Genomic DNA, 17,884 nt, shown 5'->3' with positions numbered 1-17,884 from the left:
CTGGAGTGTTGGGAATCGGACCCGAGTCCCAGAAGTTCTGCATTCTGCCGTGGACCTGGTGGGACCCATGGACCTATTAAAGAAGGTCGGGACGTGGCCCAGTGTCCTGTTTCCTGTCTTCGTGTTGGAACGCGACCCAGAGTGCGCCAGATGCAAACCTAGATTTTATTAATATTATTATTATTATTATTATATACATTTTTGGGATGTAGGCATAGATACATTTACTGTCAGTATATCATATACTGCCAGTATAGCTATGGGATGTAGGCCTGCGATGAGCGCATGCGTACCAGGGTGGTGTCGAACAATCCAACCGGACGGCCGTCATTTATGACGTCAAGCCGACGCGACAAGCAGACGTGGTCCGTCATCCAAACACTGCGATTAATGATCGCAATAATATATTCAGTTATTGTTATTTTAACTGCCTGTTCGCTGTGTTTTTAGTCCGGGGTGGTAGTGGTTATTAATATCATTAAAAGCGTCAAAGACTTATTAGGACTATTTTTCATACATAGAAACTTGACCAAGCTTTTAGGACTGCTTCATGGCCATATTGGACTGTTCTACAGGAAACAGGCTAGATCTATGAGCCCACATTACCCTGAATACATTGTGTACTGCAAGGCCGCCCACCCTGACCCCTACTGCGAGACTCAGATACCCACCCATCTTTGTTTAGGCCACTCTGGGGAAAGGATTAGACACAGTGTCTGCAGGAGCTGTCACACCTGAGCTCAGTTCCCATCAGGCTCCTCCTCCCCTATTTAAGATGGATGTTAAACCATCTCTCTCTCTCCTCCTACCCAGCCGGCAGGGGTTGTGTGGGTTTGCTTAGATTCATTTGACACACTACACTACACCCACACATACACTGCAGACAATGCTGACTTACATTCCTTATCTTTTTGCTCCTAAATTCTTAAGTTCATTAAGTTTACTTTCTGTGTGGCCTCCCATCTTGCGTCAGAACTAAGAGCTGGTTTATGACAAAACTTAGGAACTGCAGTTCAAAGATGTCCCCACTAGATGGTATTACTGCTGCTAGAATCAATGATTGATTGAACTATTAAAATTGCATTGATTGTAAATATCTTCACCATTCAATCGCATTGATTCGGGGTCCCACAGGACAAAGACTCATAAATAAAGACACGCAGCGGTAGATAACCACCGAAAGATTTGTGGAATCGGATTCCAAAAAAACCTGCTTGTGTGTTTTGTGGTCATCACATGACCAACATTGATTAATAATCGTATAAACACGGAATGGGTGACACACGGGGGACATGCATGTTCGCATCTGGATGCGAGCCAAAATCCACCAGCCTAGGTATTCAAAGTCCACTGAACCTCTGGCGGTCCACGAGCTCCTGCTCTGATCGGTTCATGGTTAACATGTTTATACCACGGACCAGGCCACTGGTCTGTGTATTAGTGATTGGCTGCACCTGCTTTATTGATATCATATCAAGAGGTCATAAACGATGACGCCTCATTGTTAACATGGACTAGACCAGTGGTCTGTATTAGTTATTGGCTGTATCTGCTTTATTGATATCATATCAGGAGGTCATAACCGATGACGGCTCATCCGTAATGATCTATCGGTCCCCAGATTATTCCAGGGACGTTTTTTATCATTGCAGAGAGTCTGGGTAATATGGTGTGTATATATAAATAAAGAAGGCCGTGTCTTTATGGACAGGGCAGTGGAGGCGGAAAAGCAGGTTTATGGAGAGAGGGAGCGAAATGGAGCACAGTCAGGAATCTAACCCAGGTTGCTGCAGGGCCTGTTGCCTTCCTGATTACTGGACTGGCGTGTTAGGGCCCGAACAGACCGTCTGCACTCTGTGTTCAACAATAAAGAGGTCAGAAACTCAAGACTACATCCAACACCAGGGACACTATGAGTTGATGACAGAAGTGATCAACAGTGTTTGATCATTGATGATGAAGTTGGCCTTTGTAACTCTGTGTGTGTGTGTGCGTGTGCGTGTGCATGTGTGTGTGTGTGTGTGTGTGTGTGTGTGTGTGTGTGTGTGTTGCTAGGAGCTGTTGTGAAATACACTGGACAAAGGTCATCCCAAGGAACACAAGAGGACACAACAGACACGTTATGTCAGGAGTATGCAGAGATACAGTATAGTATGTACTGTATAGATGAAAAGTATATAGATATATGAAAAGCATGACCATGCAAAGAAGTCTGCAGTGTAGACTTGTTCATAGAACAAATTATACTGCACATCTCAGGATAACTTTGATTTGTCTACATTAATAGCAGGGTTATGGTAGTCCTACATTAGTTTCCATGTCTCAATGTTTCCTTGGGTAACCACGGACTAAACCCAGAGCCGAATGACCATCAAAGAGACGCACACAAATTTAAATATGCATGATGTGTCAGTGTCACCATGCATTACAAATCCAGGGTAGAAAGTTGTTTCTATATTGATTTTTCTCATCGACCAATCAAGCCCCATCAGCGACCCCTTGCGGCCTGTCACACACTCTGCAGCGCATTCATTTATTCAATATATTGCTAATGTACTTATCGATAAGACAATAGGCAATAGCTGCATCTAAATAAAGTGTAAAGAAAGAACGGTTGAATACTCCCATCATGAAATAGTGTACATCATGCCAAGTAATGTCATTCCCATATTGTAGACCTTTTACATACAATAATTAGGCCCACTTAATGAAAATATCAATACTTTTGATTACTTGGATCACATTCGCAACTCTCTTTTAGATTGCGTCACTGACTTAAACGCATCCAAATTAAGTCCACATGTCGGCTCTCGAGGCAACAGAGGACCAGGACTTGCATCATCTGGGGGCGGGCTGCTGCTGTGCAGAGGAGCGAAAGTTTGCAGGAGGGACGGCGGTCTGAACCAGGAACCTCATGTGTTTTTAAAGTGAACCGGCTCGGTCTGTGTGGTGTGGAGCGGGAGTACACATCTGTCGGCCGGTCGATCTCTGAGCCTTTTACCAGCAGGGCGGTCCACGCAGAACAACCTTCGTGCAGCTGGTTTGTTTGCGTTGTTCTCAGAGTCACTGAGCTCCGGTTCAGAGCAGCCGGGTCGACGTGCCTTTTGGTACACGTGTTGCAAAGTGTTCGCGTTCCAAAGTGCAAGGTTCCTTTCAGCCCCATCCCGATCTCCACAGTCGACCAATCACACATGAGCACAGATCATATGTGATCCCTGTCTCCCGGTGGTACACTACAGTGATCTAGTTGGTGTACAGATCCTGAACTGAGCACAATGTCGGGTCTGATGCTGGCTGTGATTCGGAGGTGAGTTCGGGTTCCTTTGTCAGAGTTTTCGTAAGTTTCTTGACTCTCTTTATAGTTGAGTTTCTTGTCTCTATGTTGTTGAGTTTCTTGACTCTCTTTTTAGTTGAGTTTCTATTCTCTCTGAATGAATCCAGCTGTTCTCTCCAGGTTCCTGAGGAGGTTTTGATTGCATCATTTATCTGCAGGAGACCACGGAAGGTAGTTTAACAGTTGACTCAGGTCAGAAAGGGACTCCTAAACCAGAATAACTGGATTTGAAGGGACGCATAGCCTTCAGTTGTCATGACACAACAAATGTGCATTGTGTTGTGGTTTGTTTAAAAGCTTGGGTCAACTCTCTTTTCACGTCTTTTGCTCATTGGTTTGATTTTGTGTATGTGTTAGGTTGTGTTGTGTTGGGTGGTTGAATGAAACAACAAAAGGTTAGCAGTAGAGATCGGCTGGTGTTCGGAGTTCTGAACGGTAAAGGGGGGTCTGGCTCCGGGGGCTTTTATTGTGTAGAGACAAACGTTCCCGGGCAACAATTGATCATCTGCATGAGTTCTGCAGGGTAGGGGGTTTAGGCGTGGTGGCTCTTGGTGCGTGCTGATTGGCTATCTACTTTAGAGGTGTGTGTTCTAGGGTTCCGGGTTACACGACAAAAAAAAAAGTAAAGCTATACAATGCTCAGCTGTGTGTGCGTGTGCGTGTGCGTGTGTGCGTGTGTGTGTGTGTGCGTGTGCGTGTGCGTGTGTCAGGGTTTTGTTGTGGAGGTTCAGTCCCTCCCTGCCCAGGTAGACTCCTCTGGGCGCTTCAGAAAGTCTTTTAGAAACACCAACACATCAGGGTCCGGTCGACCATGGACACTGGAGTGGTCCCACAGTTCACCTGTTTGTACATCTCACAGTTCACCTGTTTGTACGTCTCACAGTTCACCTGTGGCGCTTTAAATGGCTGAAGCTTGATAATGTGGAGGATGGAGATCATGAGACATGCAGTAGAACATTTTGTTGTCCATTCCAGCCAAATTCTACTCAAATTGTAATCACATGGCGTCATTTAGTAACGGAACAGAGTTAGGACCGATCGTAATTATCTGCAGACTATTTATGTAGAGCTCTTGAGCAAAGCTCCGGGGGGAAGTTTCTGTTGAAACTCTGCGGTTGAACTCCTAACTGGGATTAGCCTTGAGGCTGTCAATCAGACCTCCTCCTCACCAGGCCTCTGGCTCACAGAAACAACAGGGCTGGACATGGATTCTAGTTATTGTTGAGTAAATCAACATGGATGATATAAATGTCCTGTTTTGGAGTAAACACCCTCTAGTGCATTATCAGGGGGTCAGGATCGGGTCATCCCAGGAGTACCCTGATCAAGATTTGATGCCAATAAAATCAAAGTATCTTATGCTCTTAATCTGGTTTCAGTCTTTAGACTCTAGTTTAGACTTTAACCTCTCAGCCGAGGTCAACATCCAGAACTTTGCATTCTGTAGGGATGGAGGGTGACCTTGAGAAGGATTTATTATCAATAGGAAATGTGTGAATGATTGAGCGTGCTGACGTGCTGCTGTGCCAGAGGTTGCGTGTTCTCATGCTTAAAGCCGCGGGCCACGTCTCTTGCACATGCCCTGTGTGTGTGTGCTTTGCCTCAGAACTTGGCCTCAGTCCGCGTGCGATGTGCGCGCTCACATTATCGATAAGGACTCACTCGATACACCCACAAGGGAACGTCCCGGCCACACACACCGTCACGGGAAGGAGGGCTGTACTCCCCTGCAAGCTCTCCATTAGGGGCCTGGGTTTCCTTCGTGTTGTTGAAGGCTCTGTGCACATCGGTGGCTGTGTGAATCTATGGAAGGAGAAGTGTGTGTGTGTGTGTGTGTTTGTGTGAAGGGAGCATCATCACCAACATGCTCACGTGCTCAGAGAGCTAAGGGAGCTAAAGGCCATGTTGGTCACAAACAACGGCCTGTTGTCTGGCCTGCCTCTTGGTTTTATGCAACAATGTTGTATTACGTTTTATACAACAATGTTGTATAAAATGTAACGGAGTATAATGACCCTGCCTGCCTGTCCACCTTAAGTTCTTTGGCTTCAAACTGCAAAGTCCATCATGCTTGGATGAGGATTTCTAATTTCAAGCACAAGTTAATGGATGCCAGATATGGTTATGGATCAGCATATGAAATGCATATACAACTGTTGTGATATCCAGAGGGAGTGTCTCAGGTCTGGGAGATAAACCCCAATATTTCAGTAAGCTCTACCCTGGTGTTCAGCAGTGAGGCCGCCAGCGTTACACTTTACCAACATTGCAGCCGCTGGACGTTGACTGCCCCCATGTGGGGGCAAGGGCAAGGGCATTTTTTTTTTTTTGTCTTGTTTTTGTTTTATTTCTTTCTTATTGCTTATGTTTATTTATTCATTTATTTTCCACAATGTCTTGTTTTTTAAAAAAATGTATGATGATTATATGCTCTGTAAGGTGACCTTGGGTGTCTTGAAAGGCGCCTCTAAATTAAATGTATTATTATTTATTATTATGTGTCGTGGAGAACCTACTGTTGGTGTCCGTGTAGCTTTATAGGAAGGTTCTCTTCTGAGCCACCCTGTCTCTCTGGTATCTGAACAAGAAGGTCCTCTTCCTCTAACCCCCGGTGGTCTTCCTCCCGTGTCCAGGCATGGCGGTCGTGGCGTGGGCCTGGGGGCGCGGTCGCTGGCCTCCGTCCCCTCGCTGCCCCCCGCGGTGGCGCAGTTCGTGAGGGAGGCGGTGGAGGAGTGCAAGCCGGCCCGGGTGCACGTGGTGACGGGCACGCCCGAGGAGGCGGCCGGCATCCTGGCCGGCCTGGAGAAGGAGGGCATGATGAAGAAGCTTCCTAAATACGACAACTGGTGAGTTCGGCGTTTTAAAATGACCCCACAAACAAGCAACCTGAGGGTTTAAACACAGTGGTTTAAAACGTTCTTACAAACAGTGGTTTAAGATGTTCTTTAAAATGTTCTTACAGTGGTTTAATATGTTCTTTAAAATGTTCTTACAGTGGTTTAAGATGTTCTTTAAAATGTTCTTACAGTGGTTTAAAAGGTCATTTTAAAATGTTTCTACAGTGGTTTAATATGTTCTTTAAAATGTTCTTACATTGGTTTAAGATGTTCTTTAAAATGTTCTTACAGTGGTTTAAAAGGTTATTTTAAAATGTTTCTACAGTGGTTTAATATGTTCTTACAAACAGTGGTTTAAGATGTTCTTTAAAATGTTCTTACAGTGGTTTTGTAGAATCAGGATCGCTTTAACTCACTTTATTTGGTAATGTTTTCGACTAGTCTCTATGAAGCAAAAGGAGGGGAATTGCATGAGCACGCGTGGAGATACACTTAGTAGGGCATCTGAAGGATGCGTTACCTGGAGCGTTGTAGCCCCCTGGGCTATGTGTTGTGACTTATCTACTGGGCAGGCGTGGACTCAGTTATGTGCTCTGATTGGCTAGGCATGGTGCTGAACTCCCACCCCCCTGGATACCCGTATGTGTCTTTATGCTGGCCCTTGCGGCTATGTGTTGGCATTGCAACTTTGTTTGTGGCTATGTGCGGGAATTACACTTGTTCTTGTGGCCTTGAGCATCTGGGTCTCTCGAACATCTTGACCGCTCGTATCTCTAGAATTGACACATGATGAATGGCCTCCTTTATGAGCTGGACGCCTCCCTAGGCTCGGGATCCCTCCTTAGCGTGAGAAAGAAGCCTCTTTAATTGGCAAGGGCATATGTGGCCTTGGTATGAATGTGTGAATTATGTTACAGTTTAAAATGTTCTTTTAAAATGTTTCTACAGTGGTTTAAAACGTTCTTACAGTGGTTTAAGAAGTTCTTTATAATGTTCTTACAGTGGTTTAAAATGTTAATGAAAAGGTTCTTACAGTGGTTTAAGATGTTCTCAAAAACAGTGGTTTAAAATGCTCTTACAAACAGTAGTTTAAAATGTCCTCAAAAACAGCGGATATAAATGTCTGTACAAACAGTGGTTTAAAATGGGTCCACAAACATTATGACGTTATAATAAACGATACAGTCAATTTGTATAGTGTGGTTAAGCACACATTGCAAAGTACAATCAACATGGAGGCCAGATCCAATCAGGACGAAGGAAGGCAGAGGCCCAGGCCACCTGTTTGGGCTGGCAGCTGTCCAGCAGAGCCCATCTCAAGGCCGTGCAGGAGCGACCTGGTCGCCGCAGTTCAGGCAGCTGTGCTTTCATCCGTCCCTGGTTATTGTCCGTGTTCCACCATGGATCAGAGCTCTTCCTAGCTCACATCTCCGTCACGGCGGTACCGATTAGATAAGACTCACCCAAGACATGATGGCTCATTGTATCTGACACAGATGACGGTCGACGACTCGTGTGTACCGTGTATAATTAATCATCCGAGTGCCCCAGTGTACGGCGTTGCAACTCCTCAGCACAGAAAATGTGTGTAAAAAGTGGGGGTATTTACCAAATAAAGACTTTCGAAGTAGAGGTGATTAACCACACTCAACTCTGGCTATAAAAAGGTCCCATTGCAACAGGGACCGGTCACTAGACTACAACACATCTCTTAAAATAATAATGAATAAATCAATCAATTTATCTCTGAGCTGGGGAACAATTAAATCATACAATCAATATCTGGAGTGGTATATATTGCTTTCGTATCAGCGTTTTACCACACCACACGTGATGAGTTTATAGCCATCACTGATTACTATGAAAGGAGACTCGAAGGCCGAGACTCCTGTGGTCGCTGGGCCCCACCCAGACGGCGAGCGAGTGAGGATACCCCTCTGACCTCTGACCCCCCCCCCCCCCCCCCCAGCTGGCTGGCGCGGACGGACCCCAAAGACGTGGCGCGCGTGGAGAGCAAGACGGTGATCGTGACGGAGAGGCAGAGGGACACGGTGCCCATCCCCAGCGGGGGGGCCAAGAGCCAGCTGGGCAGCTGGATGAGCGCTGCTGACTGGCAGACCGCCCGCCAGGAGCGCTTCCCCGGCTGCATGGCAGGTGAGCCCCCCCCCCCCCCCCCCCCCCCCCCACACACACACACACACATCGGAGCTCCAAGCTGATTGGCTGTTGACCCGTGACAGGGCCCGCCCCCATGTTATTGACACCCGTATCAGGGCCAACAGGTAAACATGGGGATCGACACGAAGAGCGGGTTTCATTTGTTCCGAGGGTCACGCACTCTTTCACGGACACAGGAGCTCCTCAAGGCCACTCTGAGCATTAAGTGAAGCGTCCTTAAATGTACTGTGGTCTTTTATTAAGATTACAACCTCAGAGCTCCGTGTGGGGTATGGATGGTATTCAGTGTTGCCCCGAGGAAATGTCTTAGTTGAGGTGGTCTAGGAAATGGGGGCGGAAGAAGCAGCAGCGGTAGGTTGACAGGTAACGCACGTGATAGACAGCGCAATAATATATACAACCACCAGATGGCGCCGTTTTATTTCCATTCAAAAAGCTTTATGGCACAACTATTGTTGTGTACAGTAATACCAATGCATTATATTTCGCACCTGATGGAAGTATGTTTTCCTTGCCTACAAGAGTTTTTGTACTTTGTTCATGCATAATAATAATAATAATAACAAATAAAATAAAAAAATACTGAAAATACGAAAAAAAAGTGTTAACGTGGCCGCCTTAGCCATACAGTGCTGGGGGAAACACTGTTCAAATGTTTGTAATATTAAACTGCCTGGTTGGGATTCAAACGTGTGGAGAGTGAACCTGTGGACGCTGTGAGCTGCTGAAGGTCCTCACTAACTGGCGCTCGCTGCCCCCTGCAGGTCGTACCATGTACGTCATCCCCTTCAGCATGGGCCCCGTGGGCTCCACGCTGTCCAAGTACGGAGTCCAGGTAAACACACACACACACAAACAGACACACACACAGACACGGACACAGAGACAGACACAGACGCACACCCACACAGACGCCTCCTTTGAGGGACTGGTGGAACTGGATGAGGGATCATTAGGACACACTGGTCTGCAGAAGGTTCACGGGTTCTCCCCCCCACCCCCCAGGTGACGGACTCCCCCTACGTGGTGGCCAGCATGGGCATCATGACGCGCATGGGCAGCCCTGTCATGCAGAAGCTGGCCGAGGGAGAGGAGTTTGTCCGCTGCCAACACTCGCTGGGACGCCCCCTACCCCTCAAAGGTAGCAGTCTGGTCTCACAGGGCGCGGTCCGGTCTCGCAGGGACCAGGGCGCGGTCCGGTCTCGCAGGGACCAGGGCACGGCCGGGTCTCACAGGGACCAGGGCGCGCTCCGGTCTCGCAGGGACCAGGGCGCGGTCCGGTCTCGCAGGGACCAGGGCGCGGTCCGGTCTCGCAGGGACCAGGGCGCGGTCCGGTCTCGCAGGGACCAGGGCGCGGTCCGGTCTCGCAGGGACCAGGGCGCGGTCCGGTCTCGCAGGGACCAGGGCGCGGTCCGGTCTCGCAGGGACCAGGGCGCGGTCCGGTCTCAAGACATTTCCCATTTTCCGTCTGTTTCATCCCCGTTACCAAACACCTCATCTCCAATCTTCATTTCACTCTCCTCTCACCTGACCCCACTACCCACTCTCTCCTCCCTGTCCTCTCCCCTTTCTTTCTTTCTTTCTTTCTTTCTTTCTTTCTTTCTTTCTTTCTTTCTTTCTTTCTTTCTTTCTTTCTTTCTTTCTTTCTTTCTTTCTTTCTTTCTCCCTCAGCCCCGCTGGTGAACTCCTGGCCCTGTAACCCTGAGAAGGTGCTGATCTCCCACCTGCCCGACACCCGGCAGATCCTGTCCTTCGGCAGCGGCTACGGCGGCAACTCCCTGCTGGGCAAGAAGTGCTTCGCCCTGCGCATCGCCTCACGCATCGCCAAGGACGAGGGCTGGCTGGCGGAGCACATGCTGGTAGGCCCACCGGAACTCATAGTATATATATTATATAGATATAGGGCTCCGGGAGTCCGCAAACGCCAACCATCACTTTCTCCTCCATGTTGCGGTTCACTCTGGACCCCAGAAAAGGTCTTGGTCAAGGTGGTCAAGGAGCGGGGGGGAGGGGGGGTTTCAGTTCGCAATAATATAGACAAACACCTGATTCAAAAAGCTTTATGGCACGACTATTGTTTTGAACAGTATTACCGATGCATTATTATAAAAAAAATGTATGTACATGAAAGTATGTTTACTTTCCCTACGAGAGTTTTGCACTTTGTTATTGCATAATAATAAAGAATATATACATTTTTTTTAAATATATTTTTATACATTGGTAGTCAAGGCGGGGCCCTACTGTTGTTAAGGCGGCTTCCTTAACCGTTCAGTGCTGGGGGAGACACTGAACGCTGACACTGTCATGACAAAGCATTGGGCGAAATTCGCAGAGCGCAAACAAGGATGTTTGCGCCTGTGAACAGAGGCCGCTGGTTGGCTTGGAGAGCAGCCTGTAAACAGGCCGCTGGTTGGCTTGGAGAGCAGCCTGTAAACAGGCCACAGGTTGGCTTGGAGAGCAGCCTGTAAACAGGCCTCAGGTTGGCTTGGAGAGCAGCCTGTAAACAGGCCTCAGGTTGGCTTGGAGAGCAGCCTGTAAACAGGCCTCAGGTTGGCTTGGAGAGCAGCCTGTAAACCGGCCACAGGTTGGCTTGGAGAGCAGCCTGTAAACAGGCCTCAGGTTGGCTTGGAGAGCAGCCTGTAAACAGGCCACAGGTTCACTCAAGGACAGCCATTAAAAGAGGAAGCACGAAGAGGACATTGCATCTCTGTGGCATTTCTATGAACAGGTTTTTCAGAAACCTAAAGAGAGCTGTCTGGCCACAGACTGGCGGTCGGACCAGTGAGTCAGCCATACCTTTGCGTTAGGGTTAGCGGCGCGCTAGGCCATGGAAACAGAGGACGCTGCCACAGCAGCCCTATGATTGCCTGCGTCGTACGATACGATGGTACTCGATTGTCAGAGCAAGTCTGAAAGTGTTTGCCCGAGTAGAATCACGAGAAAGTCAGGTTGTTTGTTCAAGTGTAGTCTTCGTGAACCAGGGTGTTGGCGAGAGTAAAATCTGCGTGACCCAGGGTGTCCGGGCCGCACCGTTCATCTATTCGCGGCCCCCGATTTTTCTAGGAGAAAATTAGCCTCTAAACGCGTCTTTGCATTGACTTTGTGTGGATTCGCACGTGGCTTTATTTTTTTGGTGTGAAGGGAACGCACCATTACAGGGTAGTCAGAGGAGGCAGGTCGGCTCGGGGAGCAGCCTGTAAACTGTCTGCAGGCTGCTCTGCTCACTCAAGGACAGCCATTCCAAAAGAGGAAGCAGACAGAGGACATTGCATCTCTGTGGCATTTCTATGAACAGGTTTTTCAGGAACCTAAAGAGAGCTGGCGGGCCACAGGCTGGCGGTCGGACCAGTGTAACCCAGGTTTGGGTGAGAGCTGGGACATGGAAACAGGATGCTGCCACATCAGCCCTGTGATCGCCTGCATCGTACGACACGATCGTACTTGCTTCACAGAGCAAGTCTAAAATGTGTCTTGTATCCCAGCAACCCCATTCAGAACAGATATAGAGAGTGTAAACCGATACGGCATCTTGCATTGTAACTACTACTAACGGTCCTTATTGAAGGGTTCTCTGATGATGACAGCGATGTGTAGCCAGTTCACTTACTCTCTACGCATTATTTTTTTCAGAATTAGACCACTTTCATTAAAAATCTATAATTATAATGCTACATTTGTAGTCCTGCAGCTAAGTGTGAGCTTCCATGTTTTTCCGACTTGGTCACTTTCCACCTCCGACCGTTACAGAACGCATCATAACACTGTAGTGTGTGTGTGACGATCAATGCCTGTGTAGTAAATGAGTCATGTGATGGCATCGAATCGGTGCATAGATTTGTGTACTCCCTCTCACCGGATACTGCATTTTAGGCAGTATCAGAGGAATTTCCGATCCTGGTATCGGAAATTGACTAAATGACGACTCTAGTCGTCATTTAGTCGAGTCGTCCTTGACTTGTGCGTTCAGGGGGGCTGTAAGTGGACGGTGTTCTCCTCTTCGTTCTCACTAGCTACGTATAGAGATGTGTCCGACCATAACCCTTCTTCCTGTCCCACTGCATCATGTTTGATCCAGACAAACACACGTCACTGGTGCAGTGTTGCCAGATTGGGCCAGATTTCCAGATTTTGGGAAATCTGGCCCAATCTGGCAACACTGTACTGCCCCCCCCCCCCCCCCCACTGACCCGAGCCGTCTGGCTGCCCCCCACAGATCCTGGGCCTCACCAGCCCCCAGGGCGTGAAGCGCTACGTGGCCGCAGCCTTCCCCAGCGCCTGCGGGAAGACCAACCTGGCCATGATGAAGCCGTCCCTGCCCGGGTGGAAGGTGGAGTGCGTGGGCGACGACATCGCCTGGATGAAGTTCGACAGCCAGGGTGAGGAACCCCGAGCCTCGTCCGTCCTCTCCAGGGTCCTAGTGCTCGGGGGTTAAGGACACATGAGTCACATCTCCTGGAATTACTGGAATTGATTGCAGAGTTTGTTTTGCAATCAAAAGCATTTCTACTAATTGTGATGGATTAATAGGTCTTTTTGTAATATCCATTTAGTAACCGGATCACAATGTGATATCATATGATTACAATTTCACACCTCCCAGCATCTCTAGATATACTAGACCTGAGACACCAGGGTTAGCCTTACTCGGCGTGCGATATGGAAAAGATTAAACCAACATACATTGTTATAAAGTAATATAGACTCTGTGCTTGACGGGCCCCATCTTCTTAGTAAGAAGAGCTGGTGAACAGATCTCTGATCAGTGACTCAGGTCAGTTAGTGGGCACCGGCGTTTTCTCGGACAACAGCTATGAAGTCTATGGCATCAAAAGTTACCAACGAACCGTTTTGTATTTTATAAAGGTCTAAAAATGAATTGTATGTTAATAAGCGACCGACCATGTTGCATCTTTAAAGTATTTATTTGATCCCCACATTGTAACCAACCTTTATATTTGCCCAGTTATATTTCCTGGACATTGACCTCTGACCCCCCCCCCCCCTCTCTCCCCAGGAAAGCTGAGGGCCATCAACCCAGAGAACGGTTTCTTCGGAGTGGCCCCGGGAACCTCGAACAAAACCAACCCCCACGCCATGTCCACCATTGCCAAAAACACGGTCTTCACCAACGTCGGCGAGACCAGCGACGGGGGTGTGTGGTGGGAGGGCTTGGCCCCACCCCCCGCCGGAGTCTCCCTCACCGACTGGCACGGAAAGTCCTGGAAGCAAGGTACGGTGTGTTTAGGGTTCTTTGCATAATTACATGCTATTTTACAAAATAAATGTAAACTATTGTACCGCTATTCCTACCAAAATGCCAGTTTTATAAGTGGTGGCATTATGGTAAATAATTATATTTATTATTAATCTAATAATTATGATTACATAATAATAAAAATAAAAATTATAATAAATTAACAAGAAAAATCTGCCACAAGCAGCTAGAAACGATTAAGATCTTTCAAGTAAAGTTGCGCTAAAACTGCAAAGGAAGACAAACGCCAGGCGACAACAATGATGCGCTGTGCGCTCCACCTGTGACCTCGGCATTCTAACCAATGAGCTTGTACTTCCTGGTTCAGGAGGCCCCACCCTGTGACCTCGTCATTCTAACCAATGAGCTTGCGTTTCCTGACATAGGAGGCTCCACCCTGTGTGCCCATCCCAACTCGCGGTTCTGCACCCCGGCCTCCCAGTGCCCCATCATCGACCCCCAGTGGGAGAGCGAGGAGGGCGTGCCCATTGATGCCATCATCTTTGGGGGACGGAGACCAGAGGGTCAGTGGGGTTTGGTTTCCCATAATGCCACCAGTGTGTTTGTCTCTGTGATTGGCTGGGCTCCACCACAACCGCAGAAACCAGTTCGCTGTTACTTTGAAATGACTGAAAGTACTGAGAATATCATGTTTAGGTGCACGTGATTTGAGTAGTCAAATTTAGCATGCCTGTTTTGGTGTGAATTTTTGGATTATCTGAACGGTGCTGTCGGGAAGGTTCAGAGTAGCAACAGAGCAAGAGAAAAAGTTTGTTCAATCAACAGCATCGCCTCACCCATTTCCTGTCATAGAGAAGTGTTGCATCCACCCACCTGTGATAGACAAGCAAGACGGATGCCCCGACTCGAGGGAGAGATGCCCTGATTGGCCAGTAATGAGCCGGGGGTGGGCTCAAATCTAAACGGACCCCTAAAGAGGCGGACCCGGGCAGACCTTGATCCAGATATCCTACAGCACCTTTAACTGGATCGATATTATGTATTGAGTAGAAGCCTTACCAATCCTCCGCTACGGAGGAGGTTGAGCTGGGACCCGGCGAGGCTCGGTCCGTCTCGATGAGAGGTTCTCACCGCTGCGGTCGCTCTGTTCCGCAGGTGTGCCTCTGGTGTACGAGGCCTTCAACTGGCGCCACGGCGTCTTCGTGGGCGCCGCCATGCGCTCGGAATCCACCGCCGCCGCCGAGCACCAAGGTAGGCACGCACACACACACTGAAAAAAACACACACACACACACACTGAAAAACACGCACACAAACTGAAAAGTATGCACACATACACACACACACACTGAAAAACACACACACACACACACACACACAGAAAAGCATGCACACATACACACACACACACTGAAAAACACACACATACACAAACACTGAAAAACACACACACACACACAGAAAAACACACACTGAAAAGCATGCACACACACACTGAAAAACACACACACTCACACTGAAAAGCACACACACACACACACACACACACACACACACACACACACACACACACACACACACACACACGTTGTTTTTCTAACCTATTCTAAATAAACACGGTTCCACTCTTCTAGGCAAGGCGATCATGCACGACCCCTTCGCCATGCGGCCGTTCTTCGGCTACAACTTCGGCGACTACCTGTCCCACTGGCTGAGCATGGAGACCCGCCGCGCCCCCACCCAGCTGCCGAAGATCTTCCACGTCAACTGGTTCCGCAAGGACCCCGCCACGGGCTCCTTCCTCTGGCCCGGCTTCGGGGAGAACGCCCGCGTGCTGGAGTGGATCTTCCGGCGCTGCGGCCGCGAGCGCGACGACGAGGCCGCCCGCAAGAGCGCGGTGGGCTGGCTGCCGGAGCAGGACGCCATCGACCGCAGCGGCCTGGGCGGCCAGGTGGACATGGACGCCCTGTTCCACCTGCCCAAGCCCTTCTGGCAGAAGGAAGCCCAGGAGCTCAGGGCCTACTTCTCCCAGCAGGTGGGGGCGGACCTGCCCGCGCAGGTGGGGGCGGAGCTTCAGGCCCTTGAGGAGCGCGTGCGGGATTAGAACCCGGGAGGAGGGGCATCGCATCGCTGCCCTGGCTGGATGGAGGGTTAGCTTAGCTTGGTAGCGGAATGGGGGTGGAGCTATGTATATGGTTGGCTCCGTCACGGCAACTATGCTGTAACATAAATTGGTTTTATCTTTTAAGGGGGTCTAGCTTTGTTTGGGAGTCTGAGTTTGTGTCCATCATTCTGTGATAATCTCACTTGACGGCTCGAACCCTTAAGGTCACTGACACTCGTCTCCTGGCCGACCTGGGGTCCCACCTGGGGTCCCACCTGGGGTCCGAGGGGACCTGAAGCATCATGGCGGTTTGTTCTAGACCTGCTGTCAGCGCTCCTCATGTTTACAAGCTATCGGCCAAAGATTTTATTGGAACAGTAAACACACACACACACACACACACACACACACACACACACACACACACACACACACACACACACACACACACACACACACACACACACACGAAGACCAAAGTCTTAAATGGCATTTTTAATTGAGATAGTTGGTTTGATATCCAGGGGTTCATAGGGTGGAGAATACAACAGGACAGGTTGGTTATGCATTTTGTTTTACCTCTAGTGTTGCCTCACAAATAAATCTATGATTATAGATGTTTACACACATTATGTGAATCTTGGACCAAAACCGGAGTTTGATACTGATTATTTTAATTGTGTTCAATAAATCATCTAAACTTGGACCTGTTTCAAATGATTGCAGTAGTAAAGGCACTAACTAATGAATAGGCAATGAAATACATGTATTGAGTGAGAATGTAATGAAATAAGAGGTACTGTATATTCAAATGTCAAGGCCGTAGCGCTTTAGAATAAGGTCGGCAACTTTTGAAACTTGTGGTTCAACGTTGTCACACGGTTACTTACGATCGAATTCAGTGGTAGTAAACCACGGCTTGACTTTCGCACCGGCGTAAAAGTGTAAAGTGGGATTGTCGTTTAAGAGAACTACACTACCCAAAATCCTACAGTGTAACACGACGGCTTTGATTGGTGGAGCTCGCTGTTACCGTCGGGAAATGTTTACCGTCGGTTACTGAACTGAACTGAAATCGATCGTTTACCACCGAGCCGCCATGACGTCTCTTTTGTAGAGATGAGGACCAGCGTGTAAACCAGTAAAAGTCAGGCCATGAACTTGACTGAAGTGTTTGTGAGGACCAGCTTGAAAGAGTACCTAGGGCTGTGGTGAGTTTAGCAGGCTGGCTAGTTACGCTGTTACACACGCACGCACACACGCATATACAACAACGACTGCTACTCTGACATATGTAACAAAACTATGAACTATGAAATTATATTTTTCGTTCTTTTTCCTTTGTATAAGTGATGATGACCGTGGCTGGTGTTTTTTTTTTAATTTTGAAGCCGTTTGCTGAAAATAGATTTTAGGAAAAAAAAATCTTGCCTACCACTATTCCCCTCTGTTTCAGTCCCTTCAGAATGCGCTGTTTCTGGTGTCTGTAGCTTTAATGCAAATGAGCTGCTACCCATAGACCAATGGAGTGGCGAAGTCACGCCCCTTCCGGTAGGGCTCATGGGACCTATGAGATCGAAAAAAATGAATGGGTGTCAATGGAGAGAAAATAATTATTTTCTGGTCCCAGTCTTTATATGCCCTGGATTACACATATGTTGTTTGTGGATTTAAATGATAATTTTTCATGCAAAGAAAAATGTTTGTGAAGAAGTTTGATAATTTTAGGTTTTATGTGAGGCCGCTTTGTGAACTACAGCTCTTCGCTGCTCTCGACGCATATGATATACGTCACCACACCCGCCCTTGGAACTCGGCACATAGATGGCGATCTCTCTGCCCCACTTCACCGCTTTTTCCAAGGGGAGGATAAAAGCATCGAAAGAGGTGAAAACCATTATAAGTCGGGGCACGTGCAGAGTTTCAGTTATGCCGATGGGAAGATTGTCGGCCTTCTCCACGCCAGTCGCAGGGAGCGTGACGTCACATACGAGCCGTGTAGTCTTTCTCGTTGTGTTTTCTCTACAGCCTTTATCTGAACAATTGCACAATAAACTGTCGAACTCTTTGCATGAAAAATTATCCTTTAAATCCACAAACAACATATGTGTAATCCAGGGCATATAAAGGCCGGGACCAGAAAATAATTATTTTCTCTCCATTGACACCCATTCATATTTTTCGATCTCATAGGTCCCATGAGCCCTACCGGA

At 48.1% G+C, this 17,884-nt stretch overlaps 1 protein-coding gene and 1 long non-coding RNA gene across 2 annotated transcripts; both read left to right on the top strand.

Moving 5' to 3' along the window:
• The first annotated feature begins 2,963 nt into the window (after window positions 1-2,963).
• On the top strand, window positions 2,964-16,377 carry pck2 (phosphoenolpyruvate carboxykinase 2 (mitochondrial)). Its single transcript, XM_060044691.1, has 11 exons — window positions 2,964-3,307; window positions 5,968-6,180; window positions 8,141-8,325; window positions 9,114-9,184; window positions 9,355-9,490; window positions 10,021-10,208; window positions 12,566-12,728; window positions 13,367-13,582; window positions 13,993-14,130; window positions 14,723-14,818; window positions 15,202-16,377. The coding sequence occupies exons 1-11, from the start codon at window positions 3,276-3,278 to the stop codon at window positions 15,669-15,671; spliced, it is 1,908 nt and encodes a 635-aa protein (XP_059900674.1). The 5' UTR covers window positions 2,964-3,275; the 3' UTR covers window positions 15,672-16,377.
• On the top strand, window positions 6,187-7,398 carry LOC132452215 (uncharacterized). Its single transcript, XR_009524263.1, has 2 exons — window positions 6,187-6,532; window positions 6,566-7,398. It is a non-coding gene; the product is annotated as an uncharacterized LOC132452215 (long non-coding RNA).
• Window positions 16,378-17,884: the final 1,507 nt, after the last annotated feature.

Source organism: Gadus macrocephalus, chromosome 23 (genome assembly GCF_031168955.1).
Source record: "Gadus macrocephalus chromosome 23, ASM3116895v1".
Taxonomy (NCBI): domain Eukaryota; kingdom Metazoa; phylum Chordata; class Actinopteri; order Gadiformes; family Gadidae; genus Gadus; species Gadus macrocephalus.
This window is presented reverse-complemented; position numbering and strand designations above follow the sequence as displayed.